Source organism: Tauraco erythrolophus, chromosome 1 (assembly GCF_009769465.1).
Source record: "Tauraco erythrolophus isolate bTauEry1 chromosome 1, bTauEry1.pri, whole genome shotgun sequence".
NCBI lineage: Eukaryota > Metazoa > Chordata > Aves > Musophagiformes > Musophagidae > Tauraco > Tauraco erythrolophus.
Window position 1 is genome coordinate 112,981,383 of NC_141465.1, and position 22,093 is coordinate 113,003,475.

At 43.2% G+C, this 22,093-nt stretch overlaps 1 protein-coding gene across 1 annotated transcript in view; it reads right to left on the minus strand.

The window, feature by feature from the left end:
• Positions 1-19,114, minus strand: part of MTUS2 (microtubule associated scaffold protein 2) — a 210,170-nt gene extending 191,056 nt beyond the window's left edge. The window contains exons 1-2 of the mRNA XM_086613052.1: positions 16,823-19,114; positions 9,671-9,911 (exon numbers count right to left, since the gene is read on the minus strand). Of these exons, the coding sequence (XP_086469178.1) occupies positions 9,671-9,911; positions 16,823-19,114 (2,533 nt within the window). The remainder of the gene's footprint in view (positions 1-9,670; positions 9,912-16,822) is intronic.
• Between the last annotated feature and the right edge of the window lie 2,979 nt (positions 19,115-22,093).

The following is a 22,093-nucleotide window of genomic DNA, read 5'->3' on the forward strand; positions in this document are numbered from 1 at the left end:
ATTACAGAATTAAGTATTGTTGTCTGTACGGCACACAAGTGATTTTTTATGACACTTCAAGCTGTTTCCATCGAGAAACATGAAAACATTTTGAGGTAGCAACTGATTGACACAAACCAGATGTGCCTGGGGAGTCTTAAGAAAAGTCTGAGCTAGACTTCTTATTCATCCCTACTGCATGTGAATCACATCTCCACGCACATGTATAACTAAAGAGCAACTTTCATGAGACTTCTCTGTGGAGTCTGAAATAGGTTTTAGCTGAAATGAATTAAAAATTAAAGGAGTTACATGGATATATTCTTATGAAAAAGAGTACTAGTTCAAGACTTTGACTCCGCTTGTGGTTCAGGGATCCTTGGCAAGCCTTTGTTTTCTTATAGTGAAGTTTTTGGTTGTTTGGGGTTTTTTTGACAAGCATTTCCATCAAAACTTTAATCATTAGGTGTCATTTTCTCTCAGAAACCTTACTTTCTTTTATAGGATGCTCTAAACATCATTATTCTCATTTCACATCGAGGAATCTGGGGCAAAGAAGTTACCTGCAAGGTCACTGAATTAGTCAGAAATAATACAAGCAGAATTAACCCACCTCAGAGTTAACCAACCATCATTGATATCTTTGTAGATTAAAACCAAATCACGCAAGTAAGAAACCTATTCTGTTGCCACTGCCGTTGTCGTTTCCCTGTTATAGACATAATTACTTCTCTCTGAACAAGAACTGAGGAAAGGGGTTTTAAAACAGAAGCTTTAATGATTTTCACCTAAACATCAGTGATCAGGTCTTGCCCCGCTCCCCTGGCGGTCTCTCATCCCAGTACTGAGAAGCCTGGAACAGTTCAGTTCCAAAGGCAAAACAGTTGTCACTGCATAACATCAATTAATTCATGATCAACCAGTCCACCGTCATATGGCAGGAAATGTTCATCTCCTCCTGATTCAGATGTAAAAGCCCCCAGAAGCTGCTCTGTGCCTTCCCAGCTCCCACACAACTCAAGGCTGGTTAGCAGGTTCTCATCGCCCCAAGAATTTGTCAGCTTGTGCTTCATTCAAACTGCACGTCCATGTTTGCTTTGCAGCTGATGAGCAAAGCAGCAGCATCCCACAGAAGCATCCAGCACCAGAATTGTCAGTGAGTGCCTGAACCACACCTGCTGTGGTTTCCACTGGAAGCCCACAGCAGCAAGAATGATACTCTATGCACTGGAGCCACATCTCATGTGCTCAGCTGCTACTCATCGGCTGCTCAGGAGTGCTGTGTGTGTCCAGTCAGCAACGATGTTTGGCTCTCCCCAGGGAGGAGGTAGGGTATGAAGCATTCACCTGCTGCTGCACTCAGATTTTTACCGATACCACTCTTACAACTGAGAATTTGGTACAAAGGTCATATAGACAACCCTTCTCATATGATGCATAACTGTTGGGACTAGAGAGGTGGCATATGGCTAAGTCTCCAGTATGGTGACAATGTCCTTAGCAAAACTGATGAAGAAGTGTGTGTCTCTCTTTGAAGCACTTAATTTTTCTTTATGAAATACAGTTAGATTGCTCTCCCAAAGAAAGCAGAGAGTGCCAAATGGAAACACTGCAGATTAGTGGAGGATAGAGAATATGTTCCTCCCTTGTCACCTCTTTCCTTAAACCATTAAGAATTTTCCCAGCTCAAATCCAAGCACTTCAGATTACAAATCTGTAAAATGAGCATGCAGCTGGAGTAAAAATAACGCAACATTTCAGGAACCTCAAAACCCCTTTTCTATCATCAAATCTCATTTACTTATTCAAGAATTAGGTATTCCTGAGAACAAATGTGAAAGAAAACCTTTTCTACCAGGAAAAAGCTGTAGACATATTGTATCATACATTATGAAATACATTATACATATGCAAATACACAAGCAAATACATAAATAAATGCAAGTACTTGGGTGTGTCTGAGTAAATCAGAAATATTGCTGTCCTGATTTATATATAAATTGTGTCTTTGACAAGAGTTGACTTGCTTAGAAATGAGAGGAACTGCTAGGCCCTCAGGACTGGCAAATTTAATACACAGAGAGGTGATAAGGAAACAACATTTCATTAACTCACTCTTTGGAAAAAAATACCATAAATAGTACTGAAAAATGTAGAATTAAGTGAAGTTTTAATGAGATCTCTGTTATACTTTTCAAAATCAGACTTTAATCTCATCAAAATAATCAGCTAATTAATGCAAATCCTAACACACTTGCCCCAAGAAGTCTTTATAGCCAAGGAAAACATATTCATAATTTATATGTTATAGACAGAATATCCTTCAATGCTTGTTTTGAATTACAAGTTTCCCACAAAAAAGCAGAGTCAATTTACATAAAATAAGCAGATGTTAAGCTTTCGGAGACACTATTGCACCTTTAAATCCATCACGATTCAATGACTTCCTATCTTACTTACAGTGCAGAAGCTTTTCCTTACAGTCAGACTGCCTGCCTGACCCATTCAATGTAAAGCATCACCTAAAAAAGCAGCACTGCTCAATAAAGAACTCACAGCCGGTGCCAATGCATGTGTGCGTTGTCCTACAGGTGAAGAGGGATCACTTCTCCAGTCACAGTTTAAGCATCACACTTGGAGATCACACTTGTGGGATCATTCATTATTATTTTACTCACTATTTGACATGTCTTAAAGCTAACAAAACCCTTACTGTACTTGTAGTACTTGCAGTCCATCAGAGCAGTTCAGGGATTTAATTATCAATTACTTTAGAGTCAGTTTTATGAGTATTAGTATTATACAGGGGCCAAATCACTCAGCTTATCAGTGCTGCTTAAGCAGACTGCTACATTATTAATGGTATGGCAAAGGGGAATAAAATCCTCATTATGAGGCACTGCTTCTGTCCTCGATACCGTGCCATGGCGATTTCAGTTTAAAAGCCTCTGTGGTTCCTCACGCTTTGTCACGGGATGGCAACTGGCTAGATCCTTCTGCTTCACTACCCCAGGGCAGGACTGAAACCACTAGGATTAGAAACTGGATTAAAAGCTCAGAATCAAGTTGCAAGAGATGTTGATTAGCAGTCTTGAAGGCAGGACTGGTATCCTTGAGAGAAAAATACCTCTGAGTTCCCAGCTGCTTTTGCTGCAGTCAGTCAAGCCCTCGCACCCCACAACATGCATGAGCAAGGGGCTTACCAGCACCGCTCCCACTATGCTGACCATATGCTCATGCATTTCGTTTGCTTATATTTGCAAATATGACTCTATTAAAGCTATATTTAATCCTGTTTCTCAAATATTGCATTAAAACTAATAAAGCAGATTAAAGTTTAATACCACAACTAACTGTTAAATTAAGGGAAAGTGGTTGAAGATGGTGTTTGGTACCTTAAAACGATTGGTTAGACAGTGCCTGGCCCTGCTCTGAGCCCTTCCAGTCAGCCCCACACCAGCTCCGGCATGCCAGGGGTCGCTGTCCCATCCAGCCCCTCCGTGGCAACCAGGGACCCATCTCTGGTCTGCCTTCGTGCACCAGTGTAGACTAAGCTGCAGAAAACAGTTCTCTTCTGCCTTTCCACTCCTACACCAGTCTTGACCTGCCTGCTGTCACTTTAGCCTCTTTCATTAGCAATTCATTCTTCTTAAAAAGAATTATTAAAGACAAAAAGACTGGTATGCTGACCTGTGAAGTTATACCTTGCTGAGAGAAAGATTAAGTCATTTGAGGTATACAGGAAATGTATACCTTTTGACAGGAAATGTATACCTTCTGACAAGGAAAAGGTGACTAAAAGCCAACCTTGAATGGATAACAGAGAAATAAAATGCCAAAAATAAAAGAATGTAAAGTAACTATTATAAGGTATCAGAAATATATGAAAGATCAATAAAGGGAGGCATTGAATCAACAGAGAGTAATGGGAAGTACTTTGCAACAGAATAAGATGTTGTAGAAAAATTAAATGCGTTCTTCAATCTTGCAAGGAAAATGGAAGGTGAGATGCCAGAAGTGAAAACAATGTGTCCTGGGGTGGACAGTGAAAAAGTAGGGACATTAGCAACCTCCCCAGAACAAGTCTTGGGTAATTTGAAATCAATAAAAACAGTCAGAGCCCAAAGACCAGATGAGGCACACTTGAGGATCCTGCAAGAGATGGTAGACAGATTATTGGACTATCATGAGTTATCTTTAATAGCATCCTTGAAAGAACAAATTATCAATATACTAGAGAGAAACAAACAAAATAATGATCATAGAAAAGAAATTATGGAGAGCTATGAATTAAATTTGACCTCTAAAGCAGGCAAGGTCCAAGAAATAATCAGTGATAAGATCAAACCCCCCAACTTTTGAGAAACAGGAAAAATTTAGGAAATAGGAAATTTAGCGGAGTAGGAATTGTGCTAACAGTTAGTGCAGTTGCCTCATGTAGTCTTCTTTTTCACTGGTCTTTTTAAAGTCAGGATTATAGACAATAAACAGGACTGATAGGCTGACACTTTTAGATTTAGAATGGCACATGATATAGGAAGAAAGTAAATTAATACATACAAGACAAGTTCCTATATAGATAAAAGTTAAGGAAAAGTTGTGTCTACAGTCATCAAAAATGCAGGGTAATTAAGCTGGATGAATAAAAATCATGGCAAAGTTCATTTCCAAAGATCAGAAAAGACAGTGGATTTGTTAATGGATCCTGTTCATATACTCCTCTCGTATCTATTTCCCAGACTGGCTCCTGTTACTGAAAGGCTTACACTACTCAGATCCTGAACTTGCAGCCTCTTGCAGTTTTGTTTAAATGAAAAATATGATCCAATTGCTCCCTGCACCTGTATTCCCAAGTTCAGTGCTGACTGAACTCAACTTACAGGGCTCAACTGATATTTACTGCCTAGTGTGCAGTCTGGAGTGTCTCAGAAGTCATGCACAGCTGAGCTCAGTCAGCTTCTGCTAATGGCATCAACGTAGATAAACTCCAGAGGCAGGATCAGATAGTAAAGGTTAGTGGCAAGAGGCACTGTGTTACAGAGAACCTTGATTTTCTGATAAGCCCCAAATCCTGGCAATCTGTATTAATGGCTGGTACTGTTCTCTCAGGGTAAGTCAAGACACTCTGGCTCATAGATTCATAGATTCATAGATTCATAGATTTCTAGGTTGGAAAAGACCTTAGAGATCATCGAGTCCAACCATCCCTAATCCCCATTAAGCCATATCCTCAAGTAGCTCATCCACCCTATTCTTAAACACATCCAGGGATGGGGACTCAACCACCTCCCTGGGCAGCCTATTCCAGTGGCTGACAACCCTTTCAGAGAAGAAATACTTCCTAACATCCAACCTGAATCTCCCCTGACTAAGCTTATGCCCATTTCCTCTTGTTCTATCTCCCATCACTAATGTAAAGAGCCCTTCCCCTACCTCCCCACCATCTTTTCTCAAGTATTTATAGGCCGTAATCAGGTCTCCCCTCAGCCTCCTCTTCTCCAGGCTAAACAGCCCCAACTCCCTCAGCCGCTCCTCATAAGTTTTATTTTCCAGCCCCTTGACCAGTTTAGTTGCCCTTCTTTGGACTCGCTCCAGGAGCTCAATATCTCTCTTAAAGCGAGGGGCCCAAAACTGGACACAATATTCCAGGTGCGGCCTCACCAGTGCCGAGTACAGGGGCAGGATCACTTCCCTGCTCCTGCTGGTCACACTATTCTTGATACATGCCAGTATCCCATTGGCCTTTTTGGCCACCTGGGCACACTGCTGGCTCATATCAAGCCGGTAGTCAACCAACACCCCCAGGTCCTTTTCCGCCAGGCAGCTCTCCAGCCACTCCTCCCCGAGCCTATAGCGATGCTTGGGGTTTTTATACCCCAAGTGAAGGACTCTGCACTTGGCCTTATTAAAGCTCATGCCATTGGCCTCAGCCCAACGATCCAGTCTGTTCAAATCCCTCTGAAGGGCCTCCCTACCCTCGAGCAGATCGACACAGCCTCCCAGCTTGGTGTCGTCCGCAAATTTACTGAGGGTACATTCAATCCCCTCATCCAGGTCATTGATAAAGATGTTAAACAGAACTGGACCCAGCACTGAGCCCTGGGGAACCCCACTGGTGACCGGCCTCCAGCCGGATTTAGCCCCATTTACCACCACTCTTTGGGCCCGGCCATCCAGCCAGTTTTTAACCCAAAGGAGGGTGTGCCTATCCAGGCCAGCAGTTACCAGTTTCTCCACCAGAACACTATGAGAAACTGTATCAAAGGCTTTACTGAGGTCCAGGAAAACTACATCCACAGCCCTTCCCTCGTCAACCAGGCGGGTCACCCTGTCATAGAAGGTGATCAGGTTTGATTGGCAAGACCTGCCTTTCATAAACCCATGTTGACTGGGCCTGATCACCCGGTTAACCTGTATGTGCTCATTAATAGCACTCAAGATAACCTGTTCCATGACTTTGCCCGTCACCGAGGTCAGACTGACAGGCCTGTAGTTCCCCGGATCCTCCTTCCGCCCTTTTTTGTAAATGGGGGTAACATCCGCCAGCCTCCAGTCCAGCGGAACTTCCCCAGTGAGCCAAGACTGCCCAAAGATAATGGACAGGGGTTTGGCAATGACATCCGCCAGCTCTCTCAGGACTCTCGGGTGGATACCATCAGGCCCCATAGACTTGTGGGCATCCAGCCGAAGGAGCAGATCCTTGACCCGTTCCTCTTGGATCACAGGAGCTTCGATCTGCTCTCCCTCCCTGCACTCAGACACCGAAGGCCAGCTCACCTGGGAACTGCTGACCTTATTATTAAAGACTGAGGCAAAGAAGGCATTAAGGACCTCAGCCTTGTCTTCATCCCTAGTGACTAACGTACCCCCTGAGTCCAGTAGGGGCTGGAGGTGATCTTTAGCCCTCCTTTTGTTATTAATATATTTATAGAAAGACTTTTTGTTGTCCCTTACGGAGCAGGCTAGTCTAAGTTCCAATTGGGCTTTTGCCTCCCTGATTATCTCCCTACATGCCCTAACTTCCTCCCTGTATTGATTCCTGGATGCCTGCCCATTCTTCCAAGACTTGTAGACATCCCTTTTTCTTTTGAGATGTTCCCAAATCTCCTTTGTTATCCAAGCTGGTTTTCTACCCCGGCGGCTCGACTTCCGGCACACAGGGACAGCTCGCTCCTGTGCCTCCAGAATTTCCTTTTTGAATAGTAACCATCCCTCCTGCGCCCCCTTACCCTTGAGAGCTGTCTCCCATTGGACTTTGTTAACCAGACTTCTAAACAGCCCAAAGTCAGCTCGCCCAAAGTCCAGCTTGGCCGTTTTAGTGTTCCCTCTCCTAACTTCCCCTAGAATTGAGAATTCTATTATCTCGTGGTCACTAAGCCCCAGGCGTCCTCCAACCTTCACATCTCCCACAAGACCTTCTCTGTTCACAAACAGCAGGTCTAGGGGAGCTCCTTCTCTAGTCGGTTCACTAACCAGTTGTGAGAGGAAGTTGTCCTCCACACTCTGCAGGAACCGCCTAGACTGTTTCCTGACTGCCATGTTATACTTCCAACAGACATCAGGCAGGTTAAAGTCACCCATAAGGACAAGGGCTAGTGAGCGCGAGACTTCCCCCAGTTGTTTAAAGAATAGCTCATCAGTCTCACTGTCCTGATAGGGTGGCCTATAGCAGATACCCACTACAATATCCGCCTTCATAGGCCCCTCTTTGATTTTCACTCACAGACATTCTACTAGGTCATCCCCAACATTTAACTCTAAACAGTTTAGATCTTCCCTTACATACAGGGCAACCCCACCACCCCTTCTACCTCTCCTATCCCTCCTGAAGAGTTTGTAGCCATCCATGGTAGCACTCCAGTTATACGAGTCATCCCACCATGTTTCAGTGATGGCAACTATGTCGTAGTTTCCCCGGATAGCAAGAGCTTCCAGTTCCTCTTGCTTATTGCCCATACTACGTGCGTTCGTATAGAAGCACGTAAGTTGGGCTTTTGACCCCACAGCACCCCTAGGGGGGTTAGTTTTATTACCTGAGCTGTTATTTTTGGGATTCTCTTTAACCTCTAGGCAACTTGTGTGTTGCTCTTGACTACACATATCACCCCCTAGTATCACTGAGGCAGCAGGCCGAAGGCACCTGCCTACACTCCCTTCATCAGACAATGGAGGGCCGTCCTCGGCTGTTAATCCTCTAAGTCTGATAATACCCCCCACCCCCTTCACATCTAGTTTAAAGCCCTGTTGATGATCCCAGCTAGTTCTGTAGCGAGCAGCCTTTTCCCCCGTGGAGACAAACCCGCCCCGTCCCTAGATAGAAGATCTGGCATTAAGGTCAGCCCGTGGTTAAAGAAGCCTAGGTTGTTTTCCTCACACCACTTTTGTAGCCAATTATTTAAATCCTCGATCTTTGTTTTCCATCTTGTGTCATGTCCTAGAGTCGGTATGATAGAAGAGAATATTACTTGGGCCCCCGATCCCTTCAACATTCTTCCCAAAACCCTGAGATCTTTCTTAATAGTCCGGATGTTTCTTTTCCTAATGTCATCCATACCAACTTGGAAAAGAAGAAGAGGGCTCATCTCCATTCTGCTTCTAAATTTCTTCAGCAGCTTAGTGCGAAGAAAAAGACACTGGGGAAAAAAAGTAACAGTTTTCAAATATCTGCAAAGAGAAGACCCCACGTCCACTCCAGATAGAAAAGGAAGTAAGTTGCAACAAAAACAATTAGGCAAAACACTAGGGAAAATGTTTAACTTGAAAGCAGGTAATGCATCAGAGCAGCCTGCTTTCAGAGGCTGCAGGATCTCATATTGAAGGTTTTTATAAATAGTTTTTCATGAATAGGTTAAATAAACATCTATCAAGATGTTCTGGGGCAAGAGGAGGGACCATACGACCCCAAGTCATTACTTAAACTCTGCAGACTTGTAGGCTGTTAAACAGCTGCTCTGTTTCACTCTGGCAATGACTGATTTTCAGTTGTCTCTGAACTTGCTGCTGTTTAAATGCACATTGTTAAAACCTCCAAGCTTTTCCAGGCTACCAGAAGAAGTCTTCTGTCCTGTAGAAGTAATTATTATCTCCGTCTTGTGGTGTTGCGCACTTCTTCTTCTGACTCTCCTCTTGCTTTTCCCTCCCCTGTAATTCTGCCCAGGGTCACACTGAGCTGGACAGTAGCTGGGAAGAAAAAGGCGCTAGAAATGTTGTCTCCAAAGAGATTTATACCGGGGCTTCAGAGAATCAAAGTCTCTTCTGGCACATCTGAACACCGCCCAGGCTTTCCACGAACAACATGGTGGAGAATGTCATACTCAGATTGAACAACAGGATCTTCACGATGGAAGAAAATATCCCATTATCTTCCGCAGGACAAAAGCAAAGATTTTTCAGGCATTTACAAGGAGGTGGAAGATAAAAAAGTGCACAATGAGAATTATTACTGAAATTGATTCTCCTTCTTTGGCAATGACCTGTTAAACTACCTTCATGCAAGTCCCAGACTCCCTAGTCAGCCTTGCCTCGGGATAAAAAGACACACCTCAAAGAGTGCTGTTGAAACTTTGTAGTATCAGGTCAAGATGTTGCTCATTTTGTGATATTTCTGTCTGGAAAAAAAAACAAAAAAACAACAAACCCAACCCTATTGGTGACTACAGTTAAAGGAAAGGAAATAAAGTTCATACTTTACCTGAAGCATCAGGATGATAGAGGCTGGGAGCGCTCGTTATTTCTCCTTGCTGATGGAGACAGCTACCTGAGGATCTTTGACTTGCAATGAGAATCCTGCTCTTTGCAGATGGTAGCCTTGAAACCGCACCCAGTCCTAACTGTGGCTTGAGGATCATGGCAGATCGATAAAAACTTGGTGGGACCTCGTAGTGAGTATATGGTGGAGGGCAAAACTCATCTTTCTCAGGCCTTTCCCCAACCTAGAGAAAAATCATTAACGTAAGTATTATGTAATAAATGAATAAATCGAGAAAATATGGAGCTATAAATTGCTTATAAAGGTACTTTTCCCTCCTTGCGAGTCTGGGCTTCAGAGCCCAGCAGACTGATCATCACTTTCAAAAAGTGATAGTTTAACCATATGAATCGTTCTCCACAAATACATACACTACAGTCTCAAAACCTAACCAAACCCAAATAAACTATCGATCTCTTCGTCAAAAGAAAATAGACAAACAGAAGTTCTTCAATTAGTGAAAATGAAGTTACTTTTAAGTCCTGAAAGGCGATACTATTTACAGAGGTAGATACACCAAGAGAGTGTGTGAGTGGAATTTTTATTAGAAGTTATTTAAAATACTCTTATTGAGATACAATTTTGGGGGGAGTTGGTTTTAACTTAGTTAAAAATGAAGCTGAAGGTATTTTAAGTTCATTTTATCAGAAAAATGGTATTGTCAAATCATTTGTGTGAGAAAAAAAAACCTCTACATATTCTTACTTCAAAATGTTCATTGTATTCTGTGCCCCTGAAGTTCCTGAAAAGAGACCTGACTGCGGAGGTCGACACATTTGTGTACGCTACATTTGCAGGGAGCTGTTGAATATTCCAAATCAGAGCTCTAAAACCCAGCTGCCCATTTGAACTGGAGAAAAATAGCAATTTTGTAGATGTAAAACTTTTAGTTGTTTACCACAAAACAGATGACGCTTTGCTAAAATCAGTGACAAATCTCTCAGTATTTTAATGAGCGTACACCGGGAGGCCAGCACAGTTTCAGAAAATGTTTCCAGCAAACTGGCTGTTACCAGAGAACTTGCAGTGGGGGAATGACTCGGTTCCCCAGTTCATTTCATAGATTTCTAGGTTGGAAAAGACCTTAGAGATCATCGAGTCCAACCGTCCCTAATCCCCATTAAACCATATCCCTAAGTAGATCATCCACCCTATTCTTAAACACATTCAGGGATGGGGACTCAACCACCTCCCTGGGCAGCCTATTCCAGTGGCTGACAACCCTTTCAGAGAAGAAATACTTCCTAACATCCAACCTGAATCTCCCCTGACTAAGCTTATACCCATTTCCTCTTGTTCTGTCACCCATCACTAATGTAAAGAGCCCTTCCTCCACCTCCCCACCATCCCTTCTCAAGTATTTGTAGGCTGTAATCAGGTCTCCCCTCAGCCTCCTCTTCTCCAGGCTAAACAGCCCCAACTCCCTCAGCCGCTCCCCATAAGTTTTATTTTCCAGCCCCTTGACCAGTTTAGTCGCCCTTCTTTGGACTTGCTCCAGGAGCTCAATATCTCTCTTAAAGCGAGGGGCCCAAAACTGGACACAATATTCCAGGTGCGGCCTCACCAGTGCCGAGTACAGGGGCAGGATCACTTCCCTATTCCTGCTGGTTACACTATTCTTGATACACGCCAGTATCCCATTGGCCTTTTTGGCCACCTGGGCACACTGCTGGCTCATATCAAGCCGGTAGTCAACCAAGACCCCCAGGTCCTTCTCCGCCAGGCAGCTCTCCAGCCACTCTTCCCCGAGCCTGTAGTGATGTTTGGGGTTTTTATACCCCAAGTGAAGGACTCTGCACTTGGCCTTATTAAAGCTCATGCCATTGGCCTCAGCCCAACGATCCAGTCTGTTCAAATCCCTCTGAAGGGCCTCCCTACCCTCAAGCAGATGGACACAGCCTCCCAGCTTGGTGTCGTCCACAAATTTACTGAGGGTACATTCAGCCCTTGCATTTTTCTGCACTCAGGCTGGGCTCTGACTCCCACCTCGCCGTGCTGCTTTCTGACTCCGGACAAGGGCGCAGAGCAATGCCAGCGGCTTTCATCTCTCTCATTTGCAAAGAACCATTTGCTCGTCGAGGTAGAGTCCAACTTCTTTACAGTTTTCTTATAAAATGTAAAATCATCACAATTTAGAAAGGACCCATGAATATTTTTTCAGTGCATCCCATTTAGGCCAGAGGAAAAAAAGGGCTTAGGAAATAGGAAATCTGAACTAAGTTTGTTTAAAAATTAATCAAAAAAGTGCCATAGGCTACCTAGGAAGAAATGTAACTGCCAATTAATTAACTCTGCTGTAAGTTATGATGCATATAATATGCCAAATCAATTTCTATTTAGCAATTATAAGCATTTAGAATATGCACTTCAACATTGACTATAAAAGCTTTGATCCTGAACGCTTCAAGAGCTTTAATTCTAATTTAACAAATCTTTAATATGTTAAAAGAGACACAATTGGCCTTAAACGATTAAATATAGAATCTTTGAGGCCTTTGCACAGGAACTAGGAGGGAAGATGTGACAAACACTGAGCATTATATTTTTGCTTTATATTTTTTCCTTTTTTGCAGTCCTCTTTCCTGCCATTAGATCTTCCCATTTTATTTTTTATTATATTCATATGACCTATTTCTACAAGTTAGGATGCAGGTTTTTACTGTACAGGTGATTCTCTAGGCTTAGACTGCATGAGATATTTTGCTTATTTTCAACTTCTGGATATGAGATTGTTTTCCTGGATAAGATTTAGTTATCTTTTCTCTCTCTGATGAATTTATTTCAATCAGATTTCACTATACACTCCCTACCATTTCATATTTAACTGGCAATGAACATACCAGTGCTGAGTACTTCAGTATAAGGCATAAAGAAAATCTTTAAATATAGAAACCATGCATTTTTCATAAACTGGGTCAGCTTAGCCAAACCTTCAGTTACCTTATTTTTTTCTTTATTGACAGTATGCTATGAATAACAGAAGACCCACACATCTGCACACAAAACCAATCAATCACAAGCATAAAACATCTTCTCAAGCTGAGAGAAGTGAAAGATTTACCCAACTATCTCTTGAAGAGCCCAATTTTGGGGACATAAACTTGCTTTGAAGACACACTCCCTTCTCTTTGCTATTTAAGAGTGAGTTAATGAAGTGTATAATTCAACTCCTCTCAATAGAATCAGGTGTGATTATTGATTATAAGGTCATTTTAAAGATCTTCAGAAAGATGTGGATTAATATGAAACCTGTTAGCACCCTGTACTAGACTTTTGTACAAGGGACTTTTAAAGAAAAGGTCTGTTGCAGCCTGACAACTAAAAAGAAGCTCAGCTCAGAGTTTTATTGTGTGTGGCTGTCTGCTCATTCCCCACTCGCCCCATTTAATGAACTTGTTAGAAAGAGCTGGAAAGTCTGCAGCAAATACTTGGAGCACACAGGAATTTCCACAGGCTGGGTAATCCTGTGCAGAGTTGGCAGCAGAGGCAGCATGTAAGGATGCCCAACACTTTCCTTCATGTTACTTTGTTTATAACATCATCAAACATTAATGCCTCAAGCAAGAATTTTCTTGTCAAGAAAATTCTTGTCTTCAGACAGCTGTTTGAGAAAAGAGTTGGTGACAATGGTTGAAGCAGTTCAGATAATGAGATTAGGGGGAAAAAATTGCTGGTTTGACTGTGTATGAAACAACTCTACCCCTTTTTCCCCTACAGATCTTTCATTACAACAGGCTTTAGTCCAGGCTCTTGGGATTAGAAAGATGTCTGTGCTGGGGAACGGATCCGAGGAGGTGGTTGAACAGGGCAGGTGCAGCCTTGAGGAAGCAGGCAGGAGAGCTGGCAATCATCAGAGCTCTTTACAGACCCCCACCAGAACCAGAGCTCTCGGCAGCAGCCATACAGTAGTGAATAAAGTGAACCAAGGACCACTCTCTGGCAAGGCACAGACCATATCCATACAGGTAAACTCTCACCCTGCAGACCAGGCTGGTCTCATCCATGCTGGTCCTTGGGAACAGCCTCTGGGTGAGTACACACTAACAGAGGTAGACACTGAGGTGGAGAGTTTGTTCTCAGTCCAGCAGTATAGACAACCTTGTGTGAGCCTTGGAGGCCATGTCCTCCCACTGTTTAGTTCGCCAGCACAGCAACAGCCTTTGGGTCCCGTGGTTTGCTCTGTTACTTCTCATAGAGGTAACTGGGAACACAAAGCGGCCACAAATTCCCACTGGTGCTGACTGGAAGAGGCTGAAGTCCATGTATAGATGGGAAGCCCACATTGTGACAAAGCATGTGGACAGCAGCAATCTGCCCTGGACAATGATTGTTTTTTTTAAGCATTTCACTGTCAGGGATTTTCTACTTTTTTTTTGGACAAAGACAGGCATGAAAGATCTACCACCACACAATGCTTTGGTTCCAAAGAAAAGCACTTGAGAAGCCACCAATGCCACAGACAAGGCTGCCCATTTAACCTTAACTCAATTCCATTATGGACGCAGTCCCTAAGCGCAGCTGGACTGCCTTCACGCCTGAGCTGGGATTTTTGTCTGAGCCGCCCTACTAGGGTCTTAGCACAGGCAGCTCAAGAAGCCCTGCAGGCTCCTCACTGCGCGGTGGTAGCCCTCGAATCTTCCTCAGACAGCTCTCCAGGCCTTGCCTTGGAGTCTCCTGTCTGAGACAGCACCTTCCAAGTTTTTCCAGCCCATGGTACCCAGAGGGGTATTTAATTGTTCCTGCCATTTAGCTAGCTGAAGGGTGCGTGGAGATTACTGGTCTGATTGATAACAGCTATTAACACTCCCTAACATAGCTATGTAAAGAGATATAAAATGCTAATCAAAGCCCTTTGGACGTGTGAAATAAGGAAACACTGGGATTTTTTCCCTCACAAAGGTAATGCAGAGTACCCATCCTGCCTCAGCATCTCCTTGTCTCCAAAATCTCTGAGTCTTCAACACTGTCCCTTCACTAGGGTGATTTTGATCTATCTCAACCCATCCTAATTGCTTTATTTCATATTACACATCAGTCATCTGCCACAAACCCATACTGTGCACAGCTGCTCTTCTAAGCATCTCTCCACTTCCATGGATCAATCAGTTTACTTTCTTTTGATCCATACTGGAGCCAAATCAGTCCCCTCTGCATTCCTCTAACTAGCAGGAGAGTAAGGTAATTGCTTTTAGAGTGGTAGCCCAAAAGAGTAAACACCACCCTCTGCTATCAGCTCCTGACTCCTGGGCTAACACAAACTCATACCACAAACTGCAGTTTGATTGACTTTTCCTTCCCAGACTCTCTGCCAGGCAATCCAGCGTCTCTGAAGAAGCAGCTTGCTCGGGTTCAAACCTTCCCTTGTTGAAATACCCACCCAAAGTCATATATATTTCTTGGATGAGCAGCGGAAGATGCTTTGGATCTTCTCCAGCCCATAACTGTCCTCCTTCTAACCCTAGTCTAGAGTAAATCATGCTGCAGACATGCCACAGCCTGAGTCCTTCTCAGGTTAAGAACAGTCCTCAGTGGTGCACAGAAATTGGTCCTTTACTCCCAGATGTGTCTGCTGATCCTACCTAATTATCTGAACCCCGAGTGTATGGGCCATAGACACCTATGGTCTTCAGGGGGTCACGTCACCCTATAAACAGCCAAAGAGCCGTACAGTCTGGGTTATTTGGGCTTTAATTTCCATAGCCATACATTAAACGGTAATAACCTAGTAATTTTCCCTCACCTTACAATGTGATTGTAAAGATATACTAATAATGACTGGCATAGATAAGTTCAAAATGGCTTTTATAATTCCTCCTCTGGATGTAAACTATAAGGGACATTGCTGAAACTGAATTTAGGGGGGAAAGGACAGAGATCGCTGCCCTTTCTATGTTTGGGATGAGATGCTGCTCTATGAATAGAGCATATAACATAAAACATATAATCCATGATCACTTCAGTAGGTTGCCTCTTAACATGCCATAAGGGTCAATCTACACTCACACATGATATCTTACTTTGGCTATTTTCTGGCTTTTGATTATCAACACTGTCACCAAATTTATTTCAGTGATGTTCCTTGGATGAATACTGTATGTAGGATGAGGTGGGCACTAAAATAGCCTCAATAACACCATCAGACACAGAGAAAAAAAAGAAAAAAAAATAAAATTCTAAAAAATTTTAAAAAACACTGGTTCAAATGAAATATACTTGTATGACTTGTATGAATATATTCAGTATTTATATAAAAAGTTTGGCTTTTGAGCTACCACAAGTCCCAAGCAGCGGACACAAGGGCACATCACAGATATGAACGTAGCTCCCTCCTCCCTGTCCTTTCTCCACCTTCCAATCAAGGCCAACTTTCCTCCACTCCTCTCACCTCCCAGCAGGGATTTCAGGGAACCAAGACTCCTGTTCAACTTATCAAGGTGGAAACACAGTATCAGGAGTCAGAACTGGCCAGAGGGACCTCCATCACCTTTTGGTTTCTCAGGAAGACTTTCCAGGGAAATGAGATTTCTTACTGAAGAAGTAGGTCAATATAACATATGGCTTTAAAATTACTCAAAAGTAAATCTTTTCCTGCATGATACATATAATCTAACAAGAGCTCTGATAGTCCCTGGGTTTCAGTACAGCTAAACAGAAGGGAATTAGTTTAGACCTCTAGCACTTTGTCTGCAAAAACCTGTCAACTCTCCCATTAAGGAGAAAAAGTCTCTGTGGGCAAATTACATTCATTTCCCAAAGCTATTCTTTGGAAAAAAAAAAAAAAGAAATTCAATTTATGGATAAATTCAAACAGCGTGTCTTTTCCTTTCTAAACATCCTCATTTATACTACTAGCAGGTAACTGGTTTTCTGGGAAAAAACTGGAGGACCACAGTGATGACTTCCAGTCACAGATCAGACGTTGTGACAGGGTCAGCGCCAGAAATGGTTAAATAAGTTTATTTCTAATGATCACACTTTGACTTGATTTAGGATTTATTTCTTATTTGAGGTTTGAGAACTAACTCCTGGCACCAATAAGTAAGCAAATTATCACCACCTGGCTTACAAAAGAGGCGGTCAAAGCTGCCTCCTTACCTCCTGCAGAAACTTCTCACCCATCGGACCGAAGTGATGGCCTGGGGGCCTAATTCCTGACACCACCAGTCCAGAACTGAAGAGTCTTGGCTTCTGGAGGTCAGGTTTAAATTTGTCATACAGGATGCTGGGGGGCTTCGCCTCCCCTCCGTTGGACACCTTCTGCTCTGTAGAGATGGGCACGCCACACGCAGGGGTACCGAAGGGCAGCCCTGCCGGTGCAAACGAAGGCTCCAGCTGCTCTATCGAACGAGGGTTTCTTCTAATGTACGTGATGATTTTAGGTCTCACAGGTTTGGGCCTGGGTATGGCAGGTTTCATCTCAATGCTTTCTTCCAGCTTCTCACTGGAGTCACTGTCCACATCCGCCTTATCTGCGAGGGAGCCCTTGGAGTGGACGAGGATAGGTTTTGGGATGGCGCTGCTGCAAGCAGGCTTGATAGGCACTTTAGGGGTTATGTTTAACAACTGCGTACTGTCAATGGGAGGTAGGACTGAGGAGGGGGACAGTTTGTCAACATGAAGTGCATAAAGGTCCTTCAAATTACTGTTTGATAGCGTGGGCTGACTATTAACATCCAGCGTTGCCACTGGGCGCACGGGAGTTGGGACACATAAAAAGGCATCAGCCTTTGTCAAAACCTTATAGCTCTCTGGTGCTTCATCTGGAGGATGTTTCTGTGCAGTGGCTGTCTTTTTACTTGGAACTGAAAAGCTTGAGGCTTCCACATCACCGTCATGACCGTCAGGTTGTTGGTTCGACACTGTCTCGGCACTGCGTGTTCCGTGCTGATCTGAGAGATCAGAAGCAGGTACGGCAGCATCCTCGGTGTTTCCTTTGACTAGTGCCAGTTTATTCTCATTAACTTTGAAGGGTTTGCTGTCAGGTAGATTAATGTTATGTATAAGAGATATCTGTTCACCAACTGCTTCAGCGCAACCTGCGTCAGCTTCATGTAAATTCTCATTTTTTCTAGGTGTCACTTTGCCACTGGATTTACTATCGCAGGTGAGTGGGAATGTTGTTTCCACTTCTTTGTCAGCAAAATATTCCTCACCAACCTGGCTAGCCGCCCTGTTGTCACTGTCATTGCTTCTTCTCCCTTCCCCATCAATGGTGATGTTATCATTTAGCAATTTTTCACCAGGATAGGTTACCACCTGGCTTGACAATGGATCCTCTACTTTATTACAGGTGTCTTGAAAATGGCATGCTTGAAATTTTGATGAGTCAGACCCAGAGCCTTTCTGTTCCTGCATTGCTGTATTTTCATCTTTTTGACATCCCAGGAACTCTACCAGCATAATTCTCTCAATCTTTTGTTGACAGGTACTTCTAGATTGTAGAGATGGTGCAGTCTTAAGCTCCAGTTTTTTACTTCTATCCCCCTGACCTAATTGTGCTTCTGATTTACTAACAATCTCATTGGGCTTAACAGTTGAATGTTGAAAATGTGAAGTATGCAGTGTGCTTTCAATGTTAACATTTGGTACATTTTCTGGTTTACTTATTTTCTTGTTCCCTGAGGTAGGTGATTTGGAATAAAATACAATATTTTCCTCTGAGGTATTTTCAAGTGGATGAAACACCATCCCAAGAAAATGGTCCGTGGATATTTTTTGTGATTTCTCTGTATTTCCTATCAAATGATGCGACCTGTCAATGGAGTCTAATGATGCAGAAAGCAGACGCTTACACGACACGCGGCCAACGCAGTCTTTTGCAAATGTTTCAGATTGAGGAGAAAATTTACTTGATCTTCCCAAAGAAAGCCTTTTTATTCTCTCCATCTCTACAGTCCTGGACATTTTACCCTTAGAAATGTTCTGGGTGAAGTCAACATCACCTTTGGAAATAACCCCCAGGCTGCCATCGTTTGTGCTACTTTTTAAATTGGACAGACTTTGTCCTCGGCTAATCCTGATGTGCCTTGATATATCCTTAGCTTCGCTGGTCCTACAAACTTTCCCCATTTCCCTGCTTGTGGTGGAGGGCAGCTTACTTTCATGTACACCAGTGTGACAAGTCCGAGAGTCTTTAAAGTTCAGAAGTTTATTCTGCTCTGTATTCAGATGAGTAACTTTCTCTGAACCTCCAGAGTCCGTATTCCCTCTCTCATCTGTCGAATCACATTTCTTAACATCCTCTTCAGTGGTTCTAACTTTTGCCACAATTTGGTTGGCATTGGTATCCCCCACACTCACTATGCTTTCATTGTTATTTTTTATTTCGCTGCAGTTGTCCTGAAGCTGGGTATAACACGACTTGTTTGGTATTAACGGCGCACTCATTTTGAAGCTTCAGGTGACTGCCTTTTGGGCAGTCTTAATTAATGAGAAAGCTTTTTTTTCCCCTATCAGGTTAACTATTATGCATGCTTCAGTTATACATTTAAATTACAAACTCATCAGTAGAAAATTCCTCGTCAGAAAGCTTGGTCTCTTGTCAGAGTCACATTTTTGTGCTGCTCAGTCATCTTTCATGCAGCCTCTGGACTTAGGAAATCTTTATGACGTGAAGTAGAAGGGTTCAACAAAAGCAAAATAGATCTGTCAAGTTCCCTCTGAATGACAGCCAGTTAATCCAGCCAACCTATGAGGAAAAAAAACCCAATGTTACACTGATGTCACGAATCATGCTACGTAAAACAAAGTTAAGATCAGCTGGACTCCCAAGTACGTCCCCAGGTTAGAGCACTTTCAAACACTTCAGATGCTGTTTGAATCACAACTTTGCTCCCAGCAAAGATTCCTTGTGTAGCACAGATCTCTGACTTTAGAAGTTACACAGCTAAAACTGTCCTGGTCAGAGGAGTAGTTACTGCTGGTTTTAAGCTACCCAGATTTACAACTGGAAGCAAGTATAAATAGCTAGGTGAGGATGGGACCCCACATCGAGGATCTAAGCACTTTCATATTGCTATAACAATGTCTTTATTACACCAAGAACTGCTGCTAATGCATTTAAAGCACCACTGTATAGACGAGCTGTAAGTAATAAAACTCCAGCTCCATTATGGAAAGTTTATGGGTTTCTCTTCTTGCCTTGTACAAATCATTGCTGTCCTTGTGCTGACATCTCATCCCCTTTGACACTTCTTAGCCAGATTCATAGATGCCAAGAAAGCAAAAACTATGGCTGGAGGCCTGCAAAGAAAAACCGTGTTTTTCTTAAGAGACAGCTGCATATGTGTGTGTTCAAACATAGGGGATTATATATTAATACGGTGCAGCTCCTTTCGGCTCCCTCCACCTGTGGCTTTGCAAGCCCCGATTTTGTCCTCTTATCAGCTCCAACAAGATGAAGGGGAAATTGCTGTCTATGTCATACCTAAATTCACTCTCTGAGATATTTCCTGTACCTTGTTATGTTCATATCCTTCATCATAAAGTAACATGGACACTGGAAATTGAAACATGCTCCACAGTTCCCAGAAGGTAGAATTCAAAGCACCTGCAATGCTCTCAGCTGTGCTGGGTTTCTAATCAGAGGCTCACGGGGGCACTAATTAGAAGTGATTATTAAGTCCACTTCTCTGTCTACAGCATCTGGGTGCAAGTCTGTTTCTAACACCCACTATGAGCAGGCCCTCCCAGCCTCCACATTCTGCTCAGCTCTGTCCACAGCATCTGGCTCTGAGCTCAACCCAGTTTCTTTATACAGTGCACACACATGTTGGTTGAGTCTGGATTCAGGCTCCTGGTGTAGTTCCAGCTCTTCAGCAAACAATAACAAATTAAATTAATTCATGAAACAGAACACAATATTAAGAATTTCACTTCAACACCGCAGAACTGTGTTATTATAGATCCCATCCACAAAGCATTGTAAAGCAAGGCTTTTAAACTACTTCTGTGTTCTGTCCTTATTCCCAGAGAAAAAAAGAATACTTATTAAATGAAATATATGTGTTATGGAGTTTTTTCGCTCATTTCTCTTTGTTCTTTTGTTTCCCTCAAAAATGACAATACCAGAATTTACATATCAAGCTGAAAGCTAAACTCTTAAGTGCTCTTCACTGGGCAAAGTGTGTCTGTTATTATCTGTTTGGTTAGCTAGGAAGGGGCATTGATGGACTCCAGAGGGAGATGAGGTTGGTCAGCTCAAGTTTCTCCCTCAGTTGGCAACTGGCAACAGTCTGTGATAACAAAAGTGAGGGCCATGAAAATGATCAGAGGTTGGAACACATCTCCTATGAAGAAAAGCAAATTTAACAGAAAGTACAGTGAGGAAAGCTTTGGGGAACTGAGACAAAGATAGAGGGAACTCATCCTCATCTTTCTTGTACTACCTTGTACTCTGTCACCAAAAGTGTCACCCAATGGCCCAAAACTTTAACTAATTGTGGTGGGTTGACTCTCTCACTCTCCCTTCTCAACAGAACAGAGGGAGAAAAGATGAAAAAACTGATGGGTCAAGACAAAGACAGGAAGATCACTTACTGAGTACCACCACAGGCAAAACAGACTTGACTCGTGGAAAATTAATTTAATTTATTGCCAATTAAAATAGAGTTGGATGGTGAGGTGCAAAGACAAAAAATCTAAAATACCTTCCCTCACCCACTCCCTTTTTTTCCCCAGGCTCAACTTTACTTCTTTATCCACAGCTCCTCCATCCCACCAGTTTTTCCTTCCCTGCTTGTTCTCTCAGAGGCACTGAGTGTCGTGGTTTAGGCCCAGCCAGCAACTAAGCACCATGCAGCAGCTCACTCACTCCTCCCCCTGTCAGTGGGATGGAGAAGAGGAAATACAACAAAAGGCTTGAGGGCTTAGACAAGGACACGGAGGGATCACTCACCAATTACGGTCATGGGCAAAACAGACTTGACGAAAAGTCAAATTTAATTCATTGCAAATCGCATCAGAGAGGATAATGAGAAACAAAGCCAGATCTTCAAAACACCTTCTCCCATCCCTCCCTTCTTCCTGGCTCTATCTCCTCTCCACAGCAGTGCAGGGAGACAGGGAATGGGGGCTGTAGATCAGTACGTCACACGTTGTTTCTGCTGCTCCTTCCTCTTTATGGGGAGGACCCTTCAAACTCTTCCCCTTCTCCAATGTGGAGTCGCTTCCCACGAGAGACAGTTCTCCGTGAACTTCTCCGATGTGAGTCCATCTCATGAGGTGCAGTCCTTCACCAAGAGACTGCTCCAGTGTGGGCTTCCCACAGAGTTGCAGCTTCTTTAGGCACAGTCACCTGCTCTGGCGTGGAGTCTTCCACGGCCACAGATCTTCACAGACTGCCCCACCATTAATCTCTAGCTCCAG